The sequence below is a fragment of the Helicoverpa zea genome, chromosome 31 (genome assembly GCF_022581195.2).
Source record: "Helicoverpa zea isolate HzStark_Cry1AcR chromosome 31, ilHelZeax1.1, whole genome shotgun sequence".
Lineage (NCBI taxonomy): Eukaryota > Metazoa > Arthropoda > Insecta > Lepidoptera > Noctuidae > Helicoverpa > Helicoverpa zea.
The window spans coordinates 3,163,462-3,189,341 of NC_061482.1; the positions used below are offsets into that span (position 1 = coordinate 3,163,462).

Sequence of the window (25,880 nt, forward strand, 5' to 3'; positions counted from 1 at the left end):
CGTCCCATCGAAATCGTCAGATTAGTGAATGAGAGCTTTTTTTTGGTGTACTTGACACTCCCTTAGAAAATCTGATGCGCTCGATTAATTTTTTTTGTTTTTTCATTTTCAACCCTTAAATACAACCACCCGCATCATGCAAATGATCAGATTAACATACGTACATTATTAAAAATACGTAGGGCATTGATGCTATCAATATCTGATGCGCTCGAGGATGTCTATGCAACAGTTTTTTTTTACATATGATGTAAAGGTATATATCATATAACATTTTTTTCTCCTTATCATCTAAACTTTGCACCCCAATAGGTCTCTACGACGCTCGAATAAATCCCCATTTAGCCTCGTGGGCTCCCCCACTATTACTGTTTATTCGTATCTTGCTTCCCTTCAATACAATTTCCCGGCACGTAACTTGGCAAGGATCGTCGAGACCAGTCTTATTAGTAAGTGTCTTTGAGTAATATTCATTTACTAGTACTCCCCTAGACTTGGCTCCATCCAAGCAAAACTCATGCTATGTTTTAAAAATATAATTATGACAATAATAAATATGGTATTTGTTGTTTCAGGAAAATTAGCAATACATTAAAAAGGAAGAACTGAATAGAAGAAAATCAAATGAGACGTAATCATTTGGATAGGTATATGTTTATTTACATAATATTCAAATAAAAGATAAGATAAAGATAAAAAGTCTTTTAATCAAACTTGGCCGAAAATCGGCTTTTTTTTTAGTAAAATTTACAAAAGACAGCCCCCAAAATGCCCGCCCTTCACCACTTCCTATGTGTTTTTGCTGGGAAGAAGAAATGGTGGAACAAACTCCCCAGCAACACGATTCTGTCTGTAAGGTTTGAAGAACCGTTAAAAACAAAAAAAAAAAAAAAATGAGTTCTAATCATATTTTCTCTCCTGTGACTTCCAGCTTGTAATAAGCTGCCACTAGGGTAATTAGATGGTCCGTCTGTTCTTGCGTAATTATTGTTTCCTGCATAGGCACCCTGCAAAAACAAATAACTGTTTGGTAAAGAGTTTTATTTTACAGTACAATAAAAGAATAACACACCTATAATGACGCATTGTTTTATAATGTGCAGCAAGCATAGCCAAGTGCAGATCCTTCTCAGGTCCATAATGCAGGCTCATGCCTAGCCTAGGCATCTAAAACTACCCTTTAGATACCCATTGGTACGTTCTATGACATTGCGGGTTCGGCAGTGCCACTTCTGGCGTGCCATGCCCAGCATTAAGAATTGGCGTCCCGACCCGGGAATCGAACCCGAGACCTCGAGCACAGCAGCCGCGCTTGCGACCACTAGACCAACGAGGCAGCCAAAATTATATTATTGATTAAATAAAGAACATGAATATTGAAAATCATAATTGTTTTTCATTTCAAATGTAATTTTTACCTAGCAGATAATACTGTCCAATTCTAGATTAGATTCTAGCCTGTATGAATTGATCGTGCACTCTGCTAGGATAATTAGCATTCAAAATTCAAAAGGACGATGCTCAAAAAAACCCAAGCCCGGCGCAAAAGAAAAGTAACTCAAATTATAGGTAATAATAAGTAATGAAATACTGCATAGGAGGCATCATGGAAATCAGTGGCTATATGTGTGAAATTGCTATTCGAATTTTAGCATCTGTGCCACTTTGCTACTCGAGATTTTAAAGGCTCGAGCAGACCGGATGCGTATGCGTAGACGTAAGCGTGGACGCGCACGTACCATGAGTTGTAATGTATGGAAGTGTATGAGACAGGCCACACCGCTTGCGTAACGTAGACGTGCGCGTCTACGCATACGCATCCGGTCTGCTCGAGCCTTTAAGGTAACATAACGTATTAGTAAAAGGAACAGTAAATGTTTATGGCAACTTCTCCACTATTCTACCTACTTTTACAAGATAATAGGTGATAGAACTAAAACACGATATGAATGTATGTATTTTTCATTTTAATAATTACGCTTAAGTCTTTTTTTTTTCAGGTTTTATTTTTATACTTCATTAGCATTGTCTTTTAAGAAGAAAGCAAGGCTTGTAGCTCAAGGTTTTAGCCAACGGCATGGAGTCGACTATGAGAAAACCTTTGCGCCTGTCGCAAGACTGGATACCTTCAGATTGTTAGCACTCTCAGTTGAATTGAACTTGGAGATACACCAACTGGACATTAATACTGCTTATTGAAATGGATCCCTCGACAAGGAGATATGCATGGAGTTACCAGAATTACTAAGAGACAGTTTAGTTAAGCTTATGAATCAAGAGAAGATCCAATAGTAAAGAAGCGAGCGCAGACCACGCTTGTAAAATTGGATAGTGGTTGCGATTCATACTCATTGCGGAAATCATTGCATGGTCCAAAAGGCATTTTTGCGGTTCCTTTATAAATTGCGATCTGGATATTATCCATATTTATATCCAACCAAATTTCTTGTAGTATTTTAATGTAATTGGTTGTAAACCGTTTTAACATAATAAATAAATGGTTTGAAGCAAGCTGGACGTCAATGGAATCTCAAGCTCAAAAAGAAGTTGACTAATATGGGATTGAAGCAGATTCTTAATGAACCGTGTCTATATTTTAAACAGAATGGGAATATTTATTTATTCGTTTTAGTGTACGTCGATGACATTTTAGTCGCAAGTCAAGAAAGAAGTTTGATCACGGAATTTAAAAATGTGTTGTCGAAAGAGGTTGATTTGAATGACTATGGTCAAGCAAAATATATGTTAGGCATAGATATTACAACGTCATTATTTAGTCACAGCAAAATGATGTCAATAATTTATTGAAACGTTTTTGCTTGAAAAATTGCAATAAATGTGCAACTGCTATTCCTTCCTTACATTTGGAAATAAATTCCAAGAGGAGAAAAGCAGCGAAGAGAGCAGCGAGGCATGGCCTTACCGAGAGCTGATTGCTTGATTAAATTACCTAGCGAATGCAACCAGACCTGATATCGCTAATGGGGTGAGTAAACTTAGCCAGAAGATGACGAATCCTGAAAAATTCTACTGGAAATTAGCAAAACGTGTATTGTGTTATCTAAAGGGAACGATCCAACACAATCTCGTATACAAGAAAACTGGTGAATGTGTACATGGTTTTTCCGATGCTGATTGGGGGAATTGTTTATTAGACAGACGGTCTTACTCTGGTTATGCATTTATTTTAGGTGGTGGCAGTATATCGTGGCAGTCTCGAAAGCAGCGTAGCGTAGCTACTTCAAAATGTGAGGCAGAGTATGTCAGCCTGTCGGAGAGTATGAAGGAGGCTGTGTATCTCAACAGCTTGTTGAAGGAATTAGGAATCACGAGGTAAATAATTTAATATCAATTGATCGACCACTATAAATCGAAAGTCAATAAAAAGATAAGATAAGTCAAAGAAATAAATACGCGAACATTCATAATATCGAATGGTTATTAAATCGAACATTCACTACATCGCGTGGTCTGTTTCAAAATAAAATACACTTGGTTTTCCTAGAACTCAAAACAACATTGAAGGATGGCACAGAAGATGGAACAGGTTTATTTATTTATTTAAAAAAAGTACTGCCACATCACAAACATTTAACATTCGATAACTTAAACTACTTTTTTAGGTTATGGCCTGATGCATGTGACAATAATGGCGTACATAACATTCGCAATTCATCGGCTCGAAGTAATACAATAATAAATCATAAAAATAAAATTGAGAATATCTAATGAATACATACTTTGGAATTGAAATTTAACAAATAATACAATATAATTGTTTAAATATTAACATAAATGTCCAATAAATGTCATGTAAAAAAATTAAGAACTATAAGTAAAATCAAGTCAGTATAAAACAACAAATGAATAACGATTAGAATTAGGGTGCGTTTTTAATTTTGTTTTTGAATATACGCAACTTATCGTGGAACACATCAAGATCGGGTATTACTGTGATAAGGGAATGATACTCATCAATTATTCTACGGAGAGGTGCTTGCCGTCCCAAATTAGACCTTACAGTTGGGGTGCAGAAAATATATTTGTTTTTCCCGCGAGGATAGGTTCGGGGAACCCTTAAAGGCATGTTCTCCAGAAAGTAGCTACACTGATATTGACCGCTCACGATTTTGTGAAAAAAGGACATGTCTAATAAAAGTCTCCGTTCACGAAGAGAACGCATTAGGCGCTCTCTGTAAGGATTTCTGTAGGAAAAACCTCTAGAATTATAAGCTAGGTGCCTAGTGAACGCTCTTTGTATGCTCTCAACGCGCTGCGAATGCACGGCATAATACGGATTCCATACAACGCTGGCGAACTCAAGATGACTGCGCACCAAGGTTTGGTAAAGCAAACTGATATGGTTACTGATAAGCACAAACGGAGTCTTTATGCTACCATAGCATTCTTGGTTAAAGAGCAAGCTATAACAAATAGGATAATTGAAAAGGCAAACGCGGGATTTGGAAGACCTAGTTCACAAAAAAGAGGCAAAAGGAAAGATAATAAGATTGAATTTTTTTTATAAAGTAATAAAAACAACATGGATTTATTACAGTTTCTCCGTTCAATTGCAATTCACACAAAATTTTAAAATGTACCTTTAAAAGTTAAGAATTAAAGATTAAAATGTGATTTATTAGTATTTTTTTTTGTTTTTCTTGTATTCATAAAAAAAATTGCTGTTCTGTTTCGATAGGATGAAAATACGATGCATTTAACGCTCGATCAAACAGATATTCGATATTTTGAACACTCGATATATTGTCTCCGCGATGTATTCAATGTTCAATTTAATAACCATTGATATTATGAATGTTCAGCTGCGCATCCTCAATCTTCAGCTGCCTATCAATGATATCAAGAATGGTTCCACTGACATTCTCGTTCTTGCTCTCTGGAACACCGTGAAACAGCAGCAGCTTCCTCCTCATAATAGTTTCGTGATTATCCACTACCTGAGAGAGAAGCGGAACTTGTGTTTTCAGATGAGTCAACGCTTTGAAGACAAATCCTTTGAACTCCAAAAATTCTTCCGAAAGTGAGGCCAGATTGGAATAAGCAGGAGCAGTGCCATTTCTAGTGTTTTAATTATCTCCTAAACTTTATATATTCGATTGAGTGGCAGAAGCGAGGACTCCCACATGCCCATATTTTGCTTTGGTTAAAAGATAAATTGCGACCTGACTTTTAACGCTCATACAAATGTAGAAGCTTGCGGTTCCGTACGTAAAATCAAATACATCTGCAAATATATTAACAAAGGCAACGACCAAGCTATTTTTCATTTCAGAAGCTCTGTCCTCAAACCCAGTAGACGAAGTACAAACGTTTCAGTCTGGTCGCTATGTCAGCAGCATCGAAGCTGTTAGGATTTCCTTTGCATGTAAGGCATCTGTAGCGACATGGAATGCATACAACCTTCTTTGACTTGCAACCTTCAACACTCATGAAGAAAATAGAAAATCGGATTAAAATTCAAATTCAAAATTTCAAAATTGCAAAAACAGATTCTCGCTGCCCCAGACGTGCGGATATAAATAGGGCGCTGGTCTAAATAAAGCCAGTCGACTGAAATATCTGGTTCTTTAATTATCTCCTTAACATCGTACTGACTGTCACGCACCTCAGTGTGCATCTAGAGAATGGTGAACGAATTATTTTAATGAAAATAATATTCACCAGCGAGTGACAACACCACCAAAAACCACTTTGACCGCCTTTTTGACCTTTGCAGATCAGATTCAAATTTTGCAGATGCAAAGTACGTTCAGGTATTACACGTGGGATGCAGGGAGAAAATGTTGGAGGAACTGCTGTTCTGGATTGGCCTGGCGTTAAACGCAAATTACGCAGCTAGGACGCAATATTATTAGAGCAATTATAATGACAGGTAGGCATAGCTAAAGATGAAGAAGTTTTGATTCCACGCATACCCATGATCCAGACAAACCAGCCTTCGCAACGACCATTAACAAAGCGCAAAGGCAAACACTTAAAGTAGCAGGTGTCCATTTAGAGAAAAACTGTTTTTGGCATGGCCAACTGCACGTGGCCTGCTCACGAGTATAGAGTCCAAACAATCTCCACATTTTAAGAAATGATGACAGAACAGCAAACTTTGTGTACAAAAATGTTTCAAATTAGGTCATTTAACATTATTTGAAGAACGTCGTGCAGCTGCTCGGCAGCGCTTCTACGCGAACCCGTGGTGAAGCATCTACTCATTTATCGCAAGAAAGAGAGAGAATTCAAGAGTTTCGGGGAACTTGTCGGACGAACAGCGTGCAGCACAAGTTGAACATGATCACCTGCGTCGTAACATCCGATAACGAATCCACGGTTTATGACATCGAAGAGCTACCATGGTTAAACAAAGAGGGAAGTGCCTTTATTTAGAATGTTGCAATTAACTAAGCTGCCCACGGAGTTATTAGCGCCTTAGAAGAAGTATGTGCTTACTGCCAAGCTCGCAAAGGGAAAGGGGAGCCAAAAGGAAAGTATTGCGCTGGGAAGGTACGCTTAGACTCAATGCAACGGACTTGTTAAAAGTCTTACTAAATGGCGAGCATCTTGTCAACTTGTCCGATAAAGATCATGCTGCGTTTGGAGTTAAACGAATCTCAAAAAATGAAACGTGTATGTACGAAGAGCCATAGTGACGTCATATCGACAATTTCAGGAGCATTAAAAAACGCAGCGGCACCAAAATTTGCGCATTCGAAAAGTTTGTCGGACTCATCGTAAGGAAGGCACTCACAAAGTCTTAAATGTATATGTATCAAAAAAAAAATGTTCGCCGGCGTGTGGACTATGTTGCTTCCGCACGTTAGTAATTTCAAAGCCTGGCGTAGGTGCCTGAGAATGAGCGCAATCGCTTTAAGTTTGTCATCAGCGCAGAAAAAAGACCGATCGCCGCCCATTTAGGGCGGTAAAATGCACCAACGACGAACGACTTCAAAGGATCAGTGAAACTCACCGCGCGTACGATTCTCTTCAATTTCCTGTCATGTTCTGTCGTGGAGAGGATGGCTACCATTTCAACCACTATAATGTAGACCACCAGACAGCCTCCCCAAATTATAACAAAAAACGTCCGCCACGCAGTTCTACAGCTTTTTGATCCAGCTAAGGGTGAAACAACGGCTCTTATCTCCATCGGTAACATGCACGAGAGGACGCAAGACGCATTTTGTTAAGGTCTCTGCACACAGCCGGCGTGGCGGGGCTGCTACGCTGTGCTGGCGCGGTGGCATCGGTCACACTGCGCGCGTGATCCGTCCTGCCGCGCCCATTCACGCCGACCGATCGCGACGCTATTCATTCATCAAAAAGATGTTGAGCGATTCAGAGATTCAGCGATTCAGTTGCGCTAGCTAAGAAAAAACAACGTAAACGGAAATGAGTGCATGAAATAAATCAAAACCGTCGTAATCATGGGGAGTATCACGTTCCCGCCACTTCTAACTTGTATTCCCGCTCAGCGCGGCGGCGGCGTGGCGCGACAGTTACCGTCGCGTCGAGCGGGACGGCTCTGTGTGGCTCGTCCGTAATATCTAGTATTTCATTACAACTGACCGAGACTGAGAGACCTTTACGCGCGAAAGTTTGGCCTCCCGGACCTCTTCATTATCATCACAACCAACCCTAAATGGCTGGAAATCACATCCGAACTCCTTGCAGGACAGACTTCGTACAACAGACATTAAACAGGCTTTGGGATACATCCTTTCCCATCCGTTTCCTCCCTATTCTACGTCACTAAAAGTGCGCATCGAGCGCCACCTATCGAACTCATGGAAAAAAGTCAGTTCGAATCTAAGCAATCAACAACTGCACGCGCGGTGTAAAAACCAAATAAAACCTGTGTGTCTACGTCGGAACGCAGCCTGTAAATGAGAAACACATAAGCATCTGCTTTTGTGGCTGGAAGAGAAGATCAGGTCCAATATGGTTATTGACCAAGTCATAAGCGTTGAGCTCGATCCTGTTCTGCATCAGATTGTGAAAAGTCATATGGCATGGCCCGTTGCATGGTTTATTCATTTGAATATTACTAGAATGACGCCTGATCAGGTACACTACAAACTGTTGCTGCTATCCCTTTTGATTCCGTACTTGCCCTGTAGCGACATGAAACGCATACAACCTTCTTTGACTTGCAACCTTCAATACTCATAAGAAAATAGAAATAAGGATTAAACGTCAAATTCAAAATTTTGAAATTTCAAAAGCAGATTATCGCTGCCGCAGGCGTGCGGGATATAAGCAGGGCGCCGCCGGTCTGAATAAAGCCAGTCGACAGAAATTTCTAGTGTTTTAATCATCTCCTAAATTGGTGACCCCGACGTGATGTCTACAGTCTACGGCGCGCAACAAAATGTCATAACCAACCTACAGATAAACATCCTTTCGAAGCAAATCGAGAAATTAACACTCGAAGTCGCCGAGCTACGTACAAGTCATCGGCGAGCGACATACCGCCGCCACCCTCCCTCCCGTTCTCGCTATCGCTCATCGTCGCGTCAACGCAGCGTTTCCCGCCAAAATCGAGCATCTGTCAAACCGAGCGACGATGCTACTATCACTACAGATTCGGTAACGATGCGCGCAAATGTGAATCACCCTGTTCCAGATCTAAGCCGGAAAACTAAATAATACATCGATCGCGGCGGCGGTCGATGTAAACCAAACTAGCCGCCGCTTATGTGTGACCGACATCGTCAGCAGAGAGAAATTCCTCATCGACACAGGAGCTGACATATCAGTATTGGCCGCTCGCAATGCAAAAAACGCAAAGCCCGCAAAAACGGTCTACTATCTAATTCGCTGCCAACGGCACAGAAATTCGTACCTATGGAGAGCGCACTCTAGAGCTCAACCTAGGCTTACGAAGAAGCTTCAGGTGGACTTTCGTCGTCGCCAATGTGAAGACTTCAATACTAGGCGCAGATTTCTTAGTTCACCACAAATTACTAGTCGATCTGCACCAAAGAAAACTCATAAACCGCGTGACCGATCTCAGTATAAGCACAATAAGAATAAACAGCTGCGAGGAAACCGTCTTCACGATCAATCACGACCACGCCTATCACGACCTTCTAAAAAAATATCCTGATGTACTGCGACCTATGTCACTAAAGACGCCAGCCAAACATGACGTCACACACCATATAGAGACAACCGGCCCTCCAATATTCTCCCGGCCGCGCCCTCTTTCTCCCGACAAGTACAAAGCAGCGAAATTCGAATTCGAACGCATGATAGAGATGGGAATATGCAAACCATCATGCAGTCCGTGGGCGAATCCACTTCATGTTGTCAAGAAAAAAGATGGTTAACTATATGCGGAGACTATAGAAGACTCAACGCAGTCACCGTTCCCGACCGATACCCCATACCGAGAGTTCAAGATGTTACATACCAACTTCACGGCAAGAAAATATTCTCAAAACTCGATCTGAACATGGCATATTATTGGATTCCTATCGCAAAAGAAGATGCACAGAAAACAGCAATAATAACACCATTTGACCTTTTCGAGTTCAACTGCATGACGTTCGGCTTAAGAAATTCCGGTCAAACCTTTCAACGCTTCATGCATGAAGTCCTTCGAGGACTAGATGACATCGTATTTTGTTTTGTGGATGATATGATTCTCGAGAAATAAGGAAGAACGTCGTCAGCACTTACAATTGGTACTCGAACGCCTAGATGCCTTCGGCGTCAGTCTAAACATTGGAAAATGTGAATTCGACAGGGAAACCATCGAATTTCTCGGATACGAAGACTCGTCAGAAGGAATTAATTATGACTCAGAATCGAATACAAGCAATCGTCAACTATCCGAAACCACAAACAGTTCAAGAACTGCGAAGATTTCTTGGAATGATAACTTCTATCGCAGTTGTTTACCTCATCAAGCTGAAAGTCAACATGAATTGAACAAATATCTACACAAAAGCAAGAAAAACGACAAAACTCCGATTAAATGGTCACAAGAGGCAGAACAAGCTTTTGAGAAATGCCGACAAAGCTTACTCGAACCAACAACGCTAACGCACCCGATTCCCAACGCGCTACTAAGTTTATACACCGACGCATCGAATACTAGCATCGGCGCCGTCCTTCAACAAAAGGTCGACAACGTTTGGAAACCACTGGCATTTTTCTCAAAATCCATGAGCGAAACTCTACGAAGATACAGCGTGTACGATCGCGAATTATTAGCGATATACACCGCTATTCAACATCTTCGAAGATTGATAGAGGGCAATCACCTCACAATATTCACCGACCACAAACCATTAACTTTCGCGCTAACAAGAACGCCAAGCAGCAGCGATACACCAAGACGAGAACGCCAACTCCACTTCATTAGCCAGTTTTGCACAAAAATTCAATACGTGCACGGTGATAACAACGAAGCTGCCGACGCCTTATCACGCATAGAAGAGGTAGATTTTTCACACGCTACCATTGACTACAATCAACTCGCCCAAGACCAGGAAAAAGACGATGAACTGAAATCCTACATGGCCAACCCAAAACTCAAATTTTCACGCATCAGATGGCCAAGAGGTCAACGACCCGTCGTATGCGAGACATCTACCGGCAACATTCGTCCTTACCTACCAGTGACTTATCGTTTTGCAGCTTTCAAAGCACAACACAAACTAGTGTAGTCATCCCGGTGTACGAACATCTCGAAAAATAATGTCTACAAAGTTTTTCTGGCCGGGTATGAACAAAGAAGTTGGCCTATGGGCAAAAGCCTGCATCGGTTGCCAGCGCAGCAAGATTCAACGTCACGTCGTCAGTCCCCTTGGCGATTTTCAAAAATACTCTCGTTTCGAACACGTTCACGTAGACATCGTGGGACCGCTACCTCCTTCAAACGACTACAGATACCTTTTTACGATGATCGACCGCTGCACAAGATGGCCCGAAGCAATTCCTATGCGTGACGTCACTGCCGACACCGTTGCTAAAGTGATGTACGAAGGATGGATATCACGATTTGGCTGCCCGCTACGCGTAACAACGGACCAAGGAAGACAATTCGAATCTGCATTATTTAAGGCACTTATGAAGAAGTTCGGCATCACTAGAATTCGAACCACCGCTTTCCACCCACAAACAAGCAAATGGGAAAGTCGAACGCTGGCATCGAACTTTAAAAGCCGCACTCATGGCGAGAAGTGCAGGCACTCACTGGAGCGAGGAACTTGCAACCGTTTTGCTTGGACTGCGTTCCGCCTTACGTGAGGACTCCCAAGTTAGTCCAGCCCTGATGACTTACGGATCAACACTCAGAATATCGTCAGATTATTTCGAGCCTACACCGCCGGAAGTTGAAAACGCAGAGTTTGTTCGCTGTCTGAGTGAATCAATGGCAAATCTTTCACCGAGCAACAAGTCACATAGCAACAACAGAAACACATTCGTGTATAAAGATTTAGCGACGTGTACACATGTTTTCGTTCGCAACGACATGGTGAAGAGTCCATTGACCCCGCCATTCGACAGTCCATTCAAATTCATACATCGTGGAGAAAAACAATTTATCATCCAGATGCCTTCGCGTACAGCAGTCGTCTCTATCGACAGATTAAAACCGGCATACCTACTTAACGAAGAAGAAATCACTCCCATTTCCTCAAGCATGCAGAATAAGCAACAAGCGTCGCCATCGCGCTTCCCGAGCATAGTGCCACAACCAGCAGCAGCAGCAAAAACACAGCGCGACACAATCGTCACTCGTTCCGGCCGCATAGTTAAACCAAACGTTCGCTTCGCTTAGGGGGAAGTGATGTAGCGACATGAAACGCATACAACCTTCTTTGACTTGCAACCTTCAATACTCATGAAGAAAATAGAAATAAGGATTAAACGTCAAATTCAAAATTTTGAAATTTCAAAAGCAGATTATCGCTGCCGCAGGCGTGCGGATATAAGCAGGGCGCCGCCGGTCTGAATAAAGCCAGTCGACAGAAATTTCTAGTGTTTTAATCATCTCCTAAAGCCCATTTTAAGCTAACGTTCACTAATGACCAGCGTATCTGTCATAAATGTTGGACAAGAGCTCGGCGGGGGTGCCTGCGTGCTAATCTCACAATAGCACCAGTGGAAGTGCCTACCGTGCAAGAACTTCCTGTCTTAGAAGACCGTCCTCCAATAGAGAATGTCTCTGACATAGAGGAACTAGTTAGTAACGAGACCCAAGAAGAAGACCAGTCAGTGCAAATGTCGGACGAGTGTTTGACATTTCAGTTACCTAGTAACTACTGCCGGGCACCAAATGGATCGAAAAATTGTTTGTTCTACGACTATCGGAATACTACTCGTTGTCGCATACCTAAAAGTGTGAAATTGCAGCTATTGATACACAGCAACCTCCGCATTCACTTGTTTGTCAGGAACACTTAGTTGCAAATAGGTGAGATCTTTTAGTAACTGCACTTAATCGTTGTTTTGAATTTAGTCTCCAGAATATCTTTGAAATGTTGGAGTGCCTTGTAGTTTGTAGTAGTACTTAGAAGCTAAATAATAGATTTTGAAAATCTCAATGAAAATCACGATGCAGAACAATATTATTAGACGCCCTGTCTGGGCGCACTCGTGAAGAGTTTGAAAGGATTTTTTGTGAAAGTCCATCGTTGGTCAATAACAACACGAACCGCGTTAGGCATACTCTTGTCTAAATTAAGAACTGGTGAATCAAATGAGCGGCTTTCTACATTTTTTGGCATGAAACCCCAAAACTAAGGCATCTCATGAAAATAGCAAGGGGATGTTTAGACGGTGAGATTGTTCCTCGTCATATATAGGTTTGATCAAATTACGAGAGAACAGATTATTGCAAAAAATCTAGAAGTGCCCACTGATTTGTTTGGTAATAGTGGGGAAGCTATATTAATTTGTCATGGCACTTACATGTTTACTCAAAAGGGCTCAAATTTTAGTTTCCAGAAGGAGACCGTCTGAACATATCTGTAGCGACATGGAAACCTTCTTTGACTTGCAACCTTCAACACTCATGACGAAAATAGAAATTAGGATTAAACTTCAAATTCACAATTTCAAAATTTAAAAAGCAGATTTTCGCTGCCGCAGGCGTTCGGATATAAATAGGGCGCTGGTCTAAATAAAGCTAGTCGACTGAAAATTCTGGTTCTTTAATTATCTCCTAAATTGGTGACCCCGACGATTGATCGTGAAGACCCTCCGTTGAGTTGAGAGTCAACGACAACATGACGTCCAGACCAAATAAAGAATTCGTCGATGCTCAGGGCGGTATCACGGCCAGCAAAGACGTAGCCACGATATCCCTGCCGGCAAGAATTCCACCGTTCTGGCGACATAATCCACGGCTGTGGTTCGCGCAATTTGGAGCAGCTGGAGATGACCAGAAATTTAATCTTGTCGTTCCGCTGCTGGGTTGCAACAACCTGAAACTAATCACGGACCTAATATTGGAGCTTCCGGCTACTGGCAAATACCAGACCTTGAAAGAAAGACTGATAGCGACTTTTCAAGAGTCTGACGATCGCAAACTGCAGAAGCTGCTGAGTGGTCTCAAATTCGGCGACCAAAACCAAGCCACCTTCTTCGGAGAGTGCGTGCTCTCGGCGGAAAATTATTGTCCCAACAAGCCCTTAAAGTTATGTGGCTAAAGCAGTTGCATATGTGCGCTCCGTGCTTTCCATCAACACGGAATCATCGCTGGAAATCATAGCTGCGATGGCCGACAAGATGCTCGAACAATATGAACCTGCTTCAATCGCCGCCGTCGCTACAACGATTCACCCACTACAGTCGACGGTGCGCAACAGAATGTCATAACCAACCTGCAGATCAACATCCTTTCGAAGCAAATTGAGAAACTAACACTTGAAGTTGCTGAGCTACGTACAAGCCATCGGCGCGCGACATACCGCCGCCACCCTCCCTCCCGTTCTCGCTATCGGTCATCGTCGCGTCAACGCAGCGTTTCCCGCCAAAATCGAGCATCTGGCAAGCCGAGCGACGCTGATGGGTTAATAAATTATTATTTTTTTTTTTTATTCGGTAACGATGCGCGAAAATGTGAATCGCCCTGTTCCAGATCGAAGCCGGAAAACTAAAGGATACATCGACCGTGGCGGAGGACGATGTAAACCAAACAAGCCGCCGCCTATGTGTGACCGACATCATCAGCAGAGAGAAATTCCTCATCGACACAGGAGCTGACATATCAGTATTGGCCGCTCGCAATGCAAAGAACGCAAAGCCCGCAAAAACGGCCTACAAACTATTCGCCGCCAACGGCACAGAAATTCGTACCTATGGAGAGCGCACTCTAGAGCTCAACTAGGCTTACGAAGAAGCTTCAGGTGGATTTTCATCGTCGCCAACGATTCGTCGACTTCAATACTGGGCGCATATACTGGGCACAAATTACTAGTCGATCTGCACCAAAGAAAACTCATTGACCTCGTGACCGATCTCAGTATAAGCACAATAAGAATAAACAGCTGCGAGGAATCCGTCTTCACGATCAATCACAACCACGCCTAACACGACCTTCTAAAAAAATATCCTGATGTACTGCGACCTATGTCACTCAAGACGCCAGCCAAACATGACGTCACACACCACATCGAGACAACCGGCCCTCCAATATTCTCTCGGCCGCGCCCTCTTCCTCCCGACAAGTACAAAGCAGCGAAACTCGAATTCGAACGCATGATAGAGATGGGAATATGCAAACCATCATGCAGTCCGTGGGCGAGTCCACTTCATGTTGTCAAGAAATAAGATGGTTCACTACGAGTATGCGGAGACTATAGAAGACTCAACGCAATCACCGTTCCCGACCGACACCCCATACCGAGAATTCAAGAATTTACATATCAACTTCACGGCAAGAAAATATTCTCAAAACTTGATCTGAAAATGGCATATTATTGGATTCCTATCGCAAAAGAAGATGCACAGCAAACAGCAATAATAACACCATTTGGCCTTTTCGAGTTCAACTGCATGACGTTCGGCTTAAGAAATTCCGGTCAAACCTTTCAACGCTTCATGCATGAAGTCCTTCGAGGACTAGATGACATCGTATTTTGCTTCGTCGATGATACGCTGGTATTCTCGAGAAAAAAGGAAGAACATCGCCAGCACTTACAATTGGTACTCGAACGCCTAGATGCCTTCGGCGTCAGTCTAAACATCAGAAAATGTGAATTCGACAAGGAAACCATCGAATTTCTCGGATACGAAGTCTTGTCAGAAGGAATCAAACCTACTCAGAATCGAATACAAGCAATCGTCAACTATCCGAAACCACAAACAGTTCAAGAACTGCGAAGATTTCTTGGAATGATGAACTTTTATCGTAGTTGGTTACCTCATCAAGCTGAAAGGCAACATGAATTGAACAAATATCTACACAACAGCAAGAAAAACGACAAAACTCCGATTAAATAGTCACAAGAGGCAGAACAAGCTTTTGAGAAATGCCGACAAAGCTTACTCGAGGCAGTCAAAGCAACAACGCTAATGCACCCGATTTCCAACGCGCCGCTAAGTTTATTCACCGACGCATCGAATACTAGCATTTTTTTCTCAAAATCCATGAGCGAAACTCAGCGAAGATACAGCGTGAACGATCGCGAATTATTAGCGATGTACACCGCTGTTCAACATCTTCGAAGCGTTTAGGTTCATAATGTCCAAATCTCAAAATGTTCAGAAGGTGCAAAAAGTCCAAATCTCAGAATGTCCATATCCCAAAATGTCCAAATCCCAGAATGTCCATGTCCCAAAAAGTCCATATCCCTGAATGTCCATGTCCCTAAAAGTCCATATCCATGAATGTCCATATCCCAAAAAGTCCATATCCCTGAATGTCCATATCCCAGAATGTCCATGTCCCGGAATGTCCATAATACATACCAGAGTGTCTATTCTACTTTATGCTAACAAAATTATATGGTGGGTTAAAAAAACAACTGTTTTCAATGACTGAATTCAATGTCCCGTAATCTTCGTGTATTTCTAAATTTCTTGAACATTGAATTTACCACCTGGCTATCCCAATGTTTGCTTTCCTTTCTCAACTTATATAAAAATACATACAGGTTTGAGTTTCTTGGAATGCGAGATTGACTCGATGAAATATTTTTCTGCAACTTGCAAAAACTAAACGCAATCATAAAGCATTATCATGTGGGTACTTTTTATAAAAATAATATCCGTCCTACCGACACATACGGGAAGTAATAGATAACTTCTATGATCATTGTGTTGTTTTATTATTAGTTTTCTTTTAATCCAACAAGTATTTTCCTGCTGTGACAATTATACTGTAGTGTAGTTAGAAACTTTTTCATTGGTAAGGTTTTATTCATTATTTTGAGACCGTCCGGACAATCATTTTAAATGTGTTCTATGAGAAATAGTAGCTTAGAATTTTAATATTGAAGTATGTCACTTCACCCCCGAGTCCGTCAATAAACGCAAAGTTGAAGTTGTTTGCCGATCAGCCGCAACCACCTAATACAACCAGTTTTATCTATGCCGACGACCTGGCACTGGCAGCGCAGGCTAAATCGTTTGAAGTGGTCGAGACCTACCTCTCTGCTGCCCTTAAAGACCTGGACATATATTACAGGGAAAACGCCCTGAAACCGAATCCTGCCAAGACACAGTCCTGCGCCTATCACCTGCGCAACCGTATGGCTAACCGCAAATTAGACGTCGTTTGGAGAGGCGTACGCATCACGCACACTGACTGCCCAAAGTACCTAGGTGTTACCTTAGATAGGTCATTGACGTATAAGACCAACTGCGAGAACGTCAAGAAGAAAGTGTTCAGCCGTAATAACCTCCTGCGACGTCTAACCACCTCCAAATGGGGTGCTGCCCCGAATGTCCTGCGTGCCACTGGATTAGCATTATGTTTTTCTGCCGGTGAATATGCTTGCCCGGTTTGGGGTCGCTCCACGCACACAAAGGGGGTGGATGTAGCTCTTAATGAGACGTGTAGAATAATAACAGGCTGTCTCAAACCAACACCGGTTCATATGCTATATCCACTCGCCGGAATTGCACCCCCAGCGGTACGCAGGAACGTGGCTGCCTCCCTGGAAAAAATGCGCCAAGAAACGGACCAACGTCATCCGCTACATGGCGCTAGACCACTGCGCAGCCGACTAAAAAGCAGGAACAGTTTCCTCGCCAGTGTAGCCCCAATTAAAGATGCTCCTAAGACCCGCATCGAACTATGGGAAGAACTTGCTCTGCCTGACTTCCTTCCACCCGCGGAACGGCTTCCACCAGGTTACGACCAACCGTGGCCTGTATGGAAGTCTCTTAACAGGCTACGTGCACAGGTAGGCAGGTGCAGGGAAAACCTATGTAAGTGGGGCTACACTGACGATAATAGCTGCGGGTGTGGTGCCATACCACAAACCATGCGGCACCTTCTATGTTGTCCACTATGCCCCGACAGCTGCATAGTGGATGACCTTTATAACGCTACTGACAATGCCGTATGCGTAGCGAAATATTGGGCCTCCAAAATTTAAGTTGCCATCGACTCGCTAAGAAGAAGAAGAAGTTGTTTGCAATCTTTTAATTAAATATCCTGAAGATCCCCGGTCCCTAGCGCGCCACGCGCTACAATACCGTATTGAAAAATGAATCAAGAATTTGAATTTGTCACTAATCAAAAAGGGACTGCAACTTTAATTTATAACGGCCACCGATTTAATAAAAATGTGAGTAACTCAAGCGGGTCAACTTTATGAAGGTGCATAAACAGAAGAAATAGTACTGCTTCGATTACTATAGATAAGGAAAAATTACGTATTTTACGAACATCGTCACATTCTTGCAAGAAAAATATTGCCATTGCAGAAATCAACAAACGAATAGCATCCTTGAAACAAAAAGTGTGTAAAGATTTAGGACCGGTAAAGGAGATATATGAACAGTTTTATAAAAAACTAAAAAAGGATTTTCCAAGGGACATAAGTTCGCTCCGTAAAAAGGACGGCGGCATTCGTCCCATTGCCGTAGGGTGTACATACAGGCGTATGGCAGCCAAAATTTGTTGCAAGCACTATCATGACGTGCTTGCTAACAAATTTCAGCCCCTGCAACTCGGATTTGGTTCGAAAGGGGGCTGTGAGGCTGCTATACATACTTTCTCCACATTTTTAGACTCAAAAAAAGGTGAGGTCATCCTTAAGGTTGACATAAAGAACGCTTTTAATTCTGTTAACAGGGACACCTTGTTGGCCGAGGCTAAAAAAGAATTACCCGAAATTTATAGTTACCTTTGGCAATGTTACAGGCACCCTTCTAAATTACTATACAAGGACCATGTTTTGGAATCTGCAGTTGGATGCCAACAGGGTGACCCCCTTGGGCCGGTCATTTTCAGCTTGGCTATTCACCCCATAATAGAGAAACTAAATTCAAAATTTAACGCTTGGTATTTGGATGACGGGACCCTAGGAGGAGATAGAGAAACTGTTTACCAAGACCTCATATTCCTAAAAGAAAAATTTCATTCGATTGGACTGGATCTAAATTTATCAAAATGTGAAATTTTTGTTCCTGACATCCCGGACAGACAGACAGTCATATCAAAATTTAATGTCATAGCACCTCAAATTAAAATTCTGGACGAAACATCATTGCATCTCCTAGGTTCACCTATTTTGGAAGAAAGTTTCACAACATTCATAGATAACAAAATTTCAAATTTTAATGACATTTCGGATAGACTAATAATCGGATAGATAATCTTCATTCGGCTTTTACCTTAGTCAAATACTGTTGTTTTGGCCCAAAATTTATATACAACCTTCGCTCCTCTCCCTTATGGAAGCAGCCACATCTTTTAGACAGAATTGACGAAATTATCCGTTCTACTTTTACATCTGTTTTTAATTTGGCCTTGGACGACCGAGCGTGGCTTCAAGCCACCCTTCCGATCAGATTCGGTGGCCTCGGTGTCCGCAAAATTTCCAGTTTAAGTCTACCGGCGTTCCTATCCTCGGTCTGCGGCGCTAAGGAGTTGACCAGAAAAATTTTAACCCCTTCACTGGTCGATTCTGAGGTGCCGTGTCTGACTGATGGCATGAACGCCTGGAAAGTGGCTTGCCCAAACACAGCCTTCCCTGACAACCCGGCTTCCCAGAGACAGTGGGACGAGCCGCTCTGCACATTGACGAGAAATAAACTAATTGAAACATCTGTCAATACTGCTGAGCGTGCCCGCCTACTGGCTGTGGGAGAGTGGGAGTCAGGGTTATGGCTTCACGCACTGCCGTCACCCAGCGTTGGGACCATGCTGGGTGACACTACATTCCGGCTCGCTACATGCCTACGCCTCGGCGCTCCCACTGCGGCTCCGCATCGCTGCCAGTGCGGTAAATCTGTGGACCGCCTTGGGCACCATGGTCTTTCCTGTAGCAAAAGTGCTGGTCGCATGGCACGACACGCCAGCATAAATGACATTATCCGTCGTGCTCTTGTCACCGCCGGAGTGCCAGCCATTTTAGAACCCAGAGGCTTGGCACGCGACGATGGCAAGAGACCAGACGGGATGTCTATAATGCCTTGGAAGATGGGAAGGTCTTTGGTGTGGGACGCAACCTGCGTCGACACCCTTGCACCTTCCCACCTTCCCAGTACGGCGAGCTGTGTCGGTGCAGCTGCTGCAGCCGCGAAAACCTCAAGCGGCACAAATATGTAAACCTCACCGGCAATTGCATTTTTGAGCCGTTTGGGGTTGAAACCCTGGGACCATGGGGCCCAAGTGCCCACAGACTCTTTCGAGAAATTAGTAAGCGATTAGTGGTGTCCACTCGTTACCAAAGGGCTGGCCTATACTTCGGTCAAAGGATATGCATTGCCATCCAGCGTGGCAATGCAGCCAGCCTTTTGGGCACGATCCCAGCTGACAGCGATGCGGATGAATATTTTGCTACTTAGTTTTAATATTTCCCTATAATAAGATCATTTTATAAAAATAAATAATATATTTATTTCACATAATTATATTTATATAAGTGCTTTTTTTTAAATTATAATTAATAAGTATATGATTGACAATAGAAAACAGTTGTTTTTTTAACCCACCATATTTGTTTGCATAAAGTAGAATAGACACTCTGGTATGTATTATGGACATTCCGGGACATGGACATTCTGGGATGTGGAGTTTTAGGGACATGGACATTCAGGGATATGGACTATTTGGGACATAGACATTCTGGGATTTGGACATTTTGGGATTTGGACATTATGAACCTAAACGCTTCGAAGATTGATAGAGGGCAATCACCTCACAATATTCACCGACCACAAACCATTACCTTTCGCGCTAACAAGAACACCTAGCAGCAGCGATACCCCAAGACGAAAACGCCAACTCCACTTCATTAGCCAGTTTTGCATAAAAACTCAATACGTGCACGGTGATAACAACGAAGCTGCCGACGCCTTATCACGCATAGAAGAGATAGATTTTTAACACGCTACTATTGACTACAATCAACTCGCCCAAGACCAGGAAAAAGACGATGAACTGAAATCCTACATGGCCAACCCAAAACTCAAATTTTCACGCATCAGATGGCCAGGAGGTCAACGACCCGTCGTATGCGATGGCAACTACCGGCAACATTCGTCCTTACCTACTAGTGACTTATCGTTTTGCAGCTTTCAAAGCACAACACGAACTAAGTCATCCGGGGGTACGAACATCTCGTAAAATAATGTCCACAAAGTTTTTCTGGCCGAGTATAAACAAAGAAGTTGGCCTATGGGCAAAAGCTTGCATCGGTTGCCAGCGCAGCAAGGTTCAACGTCACGTTGTCAGTCCCCTTGGCGATTTTCAAAAATCCTCTCGTTTCGAACACGTTCACGTAGACATCGTGGGACCGCTGCCTCCTTCAAACGACTACAGATTCCACCTTCTTACTATGATCGACCGCTGCACAAGATGGCCCAAAGCAATTCCTATGGACGTCACTGCCGACACCGTTGCTAAAGCGGTGTACGAAATGGATATCGCGAGATGGATATCGCGATTTGGCTGCCCGCTACGCGTAACAACGGACCAAGGAAGACAATTCGAATCTGCATTATTCAAGGCACTTATGAAGAAGTTCGGCATTACTAGAATTCGAACCACTGCTTTCCACCCACAAGCAAATGGGAAAGTCGAACACTGGCATCAAACTTTAAAAGCCGCACTCATGGCGAGAAGCGCAGACACTCACTGGAGCGAAGAACTTGCAACCATACTGCTTGGACTTCGTACTGTAGAGTACTTAGTTAGAAACTTTTTCATTGTAAGGTTTTAGAGGCCGGAAAATTATTTAAATTCGTTCCATGAAAAAGAATAGGATTAGAATTTTTATACTGAAGTTGTCACTTCACCACCCGAGCTCGTACAATAAACGTCGTGATTTCAAAATCAAGTTTTTCATTTAAGCAAGCGAGCAATCTTTCGGTCCTACATTTGATGGAGGTGCCGACGCCAAAGCCCCAAGTATAAAGGAGATTGGGCAAGAATGTATGAAGTTTGGTCCAAATGTCCACCACGGACGAGACCTATATAATTAAATAGTCCGCTTAATTTGGAGTAACTTTTACTAAGAAAGCAAAAAAAAAAACAATGCCAAAAAAAAGTTATAGTAAAAATGTGTTCTTAATTTTCGGTAGTTTTTTTTATATTATCATTATTATTTTACATACTATAGCTTTGTCTTAAACTAAGACGAGTAACTAAGACACAATTGCATAAAAAAAAAATCTTTTAGACTTATTTTTAATAACAGACATTGCACATGTCGTGTACACAATAGCAATAATTAATCAGTGTTTTATTAAAAGCCACGCACATACGAGAGTACGGAGGCGCAAAAGCCTCTTTTCACACTGAGAAGGCAAGGCAAGAAGGCAAGAATAATCACCAAGAGTAAATAACCACTGGAAAACTCGAAATATTATAGATACTCGTAGTACAACAGTAAAAACTATAATTACAATTGCATACTATACACTTATCGATAGGGTTATAAAAATATAGTAAAAAAGGTATTTACATCAGAATATATGAATTTAAACAAAAAAAAAACGATTCTTCGAATAACACTTATGTACATAGTTACCGACCAAGTTAATCGTTCATCAATACATTTTCATCTATTATTACATTGTCTAGATCAGCAGCAGGGATACTAATTGTAGGTTGGTGTCTTGCCCACCCAAAATACCAAACAATTAGCATTACATGTGCGCAGCATCCTAAAGTTCGCATCCCAGAAAGACAAGAACAATAATAATTAGAAATTGCTTCCCGGCCATTTAAATGGTTGTGTATCACAATGTACGAGTAATATTTTCTTGCACGAGCGTGTCTGGACTGAATCCTTGCACGAAGCATAACTGCATTATTGCGTTCGATGCCGAAGCCTTCAATATCATTTAAAACATCTTCCCTTGCTGCTTCCACATGGTATACGCCATTGCGTATGTGCTCACTAAAATAGCTTCGCGCAAGCTTTAATTGGTATGTTCCCAAAGCAAACAATTCCAAATCATCATGTGTTAGCCTCGGAAACTCTTCTGCTCCGATAATATTGTTTTCAACATTGCGAAACATCACCCGCTGTCTGTTAAGGTTTTTTTCTTTGACATATGCACCTAAGCGATTGGGTTCGTGCAGCCTTTCCCTCATAACTCGCATGAATTCATGTACGTGTCTGCTATCCTGCACTATTACGTGAAAAGCATTTATGAGAGAAGCAGCTACACGAAAGTCGTCCATCATGTGGTGCAAAGCCCGATTAAAAAAATCTTGCCGGAATAGCTTAAAGTCACGTTTGAAGCGACCATTTACTATTTCGATAACCCACCGACAAAGTGTTACTTGCCGATTCTTATTTGCCTCAAGCGTTGTGAGCTGGTCTTCGCCGCGACCTACACTTACAGGAATATGCGCCTCGTAACCACGCATTTCGATTTCCTCAACGGCATCCCTGAAGCCACGATCACATAAAAATACGTCGCCTTGATTGAACACGTAATGAAAAGCGTTAGTTTCACTTTCTTCTATTAAACGTTTCATTATTACAGCATCAGATGTCGTGGCTGCATGGGGGCCTGTGACATCTATGATGTATCCATCACAACATACTAAAAGAAAAGGCTTCAACAAATTGTCATATTTGTGTAAACTGTACGTTTCCCGCTGAAAAAGGAAGTTGCTTGATTTTTGAATATATACATATGTACCGTCTATGATTACAATGGCCTTTCCGTCCTCAAGTCCTCCTTCTGGGTTTCCATAAATGCCATTTGGAAGGATTCGATTTCTTTGAATTATTTCATTTCGCGAAATATGATTAAGCCCCAGATGTTGTGGGACAAACTCACGTAAAAGACAAGTTCGTGCAACATTCATTTTACGTTCAAGCGTACGTCGACTCATTTTAAACAAAATACTCAGTCTTTCATTCGTCTCTCCAGTACGTAGCTTCATTAAATAAATAGCAAGCGATGTATTGGGCTGACTCTCCTCACGTGACAGGGATGGAGTTTCTCTTCGTATCTGCTCAAACTCATTAAGAGATAAGCCTACACGATAATGCAGGAGTTGTGGATCCATCGACCTGACATTTTCAAAATCCATTGTGTTTGGATTATTTTTTATGTGCGTTTGTAATAATTTTAACATTTCAACCAATAATGCACCCGGAAAGTCGTGAGAAGCGTTTGGAGAATCAAGAAGCCGATGCCAATCATTACGATTTATGTGCTCCCGACAAACTCTAGCATTTGGTGGTATATAAAAGTTTGAGTGAATCAAAAGATCGAGCTTGATTACTTCCGGAATACGACATCGACTTTCATTAACACATCCAAAAAAAATGCAAGAGTTAGATGTGTTTGGCGCCCTTGCAAACTCCGTTGTTTCAAAAATGCCTTCAGCAGGCCTCCTTATTGGTGGATTTTCATCCCTGCTACGATTAACTGCGTATTGCACTCTCAGCCAACAATTGCGGCAGACGAATTCTTCACCGTCAAGGTTTAACTGTAAAATAACATAAAAATGTTGCAATATTGCTAAGAACTAGTAAAACCACCACACATATACCAGTAAATCGAGACGTAGGTATATTTTGCCCATCCTAGTTAGTTCGAGTGGCGGCTGGTCCAACACTGGTGAAAGAACGTTTGAATATTCGAAACGTCTTGACCACTGGTCGCGGATAAATCTAATTATGAGTCCGCGGGCTTAGCAGCTCATATTTTCCTAGCAGATGTGCGAATCACTAACCAATTGAGGCGCCAGAAGTGCTTGAATATGCTCAGCGGTTCCTGGATGGTCATCCAAGAAAGGTCGAAGTAACTGGTGATGCCTTCTCTGTAATAATGAATAATTGCAAATTCTGCAGTTTCTTCTCAAAGCTTCCATGTTGACAGAAGTCACAGAAAGGACGAAAATCGAACATCATGGAAAATAATTGAAAAAAACAACAAAAATGAAAAGTATATAAAATGAGTTTTTTGATTTCGCTATAACTTTTTTCTGGCATTATATTTTTTTTTACTTCCTTAACAAAAAATGTTATATATTTAACAGGCTATCTAGCCATATAGGTCTCGTTGGTGGTGGACATTTGGATCGGAAACGCCCATTGTCCTAAGTAATTGAAAAAATTTTTAAAATGTTTTATTTGATTTTGCTATAACTTTTTTCTGGCATTATATTTTTTTTACTTTCATAACAAAAAATGTTCTATATTTAACGGGCTATCTAGCCATATAGATCTCATTCGTGGTGGACATTTGGACCGGAATCGCCCATTGTCCTTTTCAGATCAAGTGAAAAGTCGCTTGGTGACAGATAGAAGAAAAACCGGAGGTGTCGAGAAGGGTAACATATTCTACGCGACGGAGCCAGCGAACGAGAGACAAGTTAAGTAAAATCATCTATATGACAATGGCGCAAACCATAATTTTTTTCACGGGTGTCGATGACGTAAATTTTGTCGAATTTTTAGTGTAATTTAAATTAATACCCGCAATCAATAAATGGGAGGAAAATGATCTCGCGCTCATTCTAGGCGCATATTTACAAGGGCCTGCATTGTACTTCTTTAAAAACCAATATACCGAAGGCTTATAAGACGGTTTGCGATAAAATAAAGGAAGAATTTCCATAAATAAGTATGTAGAGAAATGTTTTATTATCGTTTAATAAAAACGATTTAAGTATGAAGGCCCATATAAATGACGAAATTATTTTCATAAAGACATATCTACAGGGGCTGACAAGTGAAAATATGCAAAAGCTTGGTCCGAGGAAAATAAACTCCCAGATGAAAACAATAAAACTGGTCAGTCCGTTCCTTTAATCAACATTTCCAGCAGCCATCAAAACATTCTTTCTCTGATAGACACTGGAGCTTCAATCTCCTGCATGTCTGAACCGCTGGCATTAAAATTGAACATCAATTTCACTGAAGACGAAACGAAATTTTGCATCGTGTCCATTTCCGGTTCTTGCTTGAACATTGGTGGATCCGCTATGTTCAACATCAAATTGGATTCCTATCTTTTCAAGAACGAACTTATTATCATTAAAAAAATAAGTCAAGATGTGAAACAGTGACGTAACAATCCCAGAACTGTATTAAGAATGTACTTGTCTAAACTTCGTACAGGTGACTCCGATGAAAGGCTTGCAACATTGTTTAACATATTGAGGAGAACACTCGAACGCTGTTTTACTTTTGCTCGTGAATGTCTTAAATGAACATGTGCCACTTAACCTGGGAATGGATCACAGCGATGAACTTTCCCGC

The 25,880-nt window shown here is 41.8% G+C and overlaps 1 protein-coding gene and 1 pseudogene across 1 annotated transcript; both read left to right on the forward strand.

Annotated features, from left to right (window-relative positions):
* The window catches only part of LOC124645153, a 37,690-nt pseudogene extending 27,005 nt beyond the window's left edge, over nt 1-10,685 (forward strand).
* Nucleotides 10,686-11,191: 506 nt separating this feature from the next.
* LOC124645156 lies at nt 11,192-11,803 on the forward strand. Its single transcript, XM_047184915.1, has one exon. The coding sequence runs from the start codon at nt 11,192-11,194 to the stop codon at nt 11,801-11,803; it is 612 nt and encodes a 203-aa protein (XP_047040871.1).
* The last annotated feature ends 14,077 nt before the right edge of the window (nt 11,804-25,880 follow it).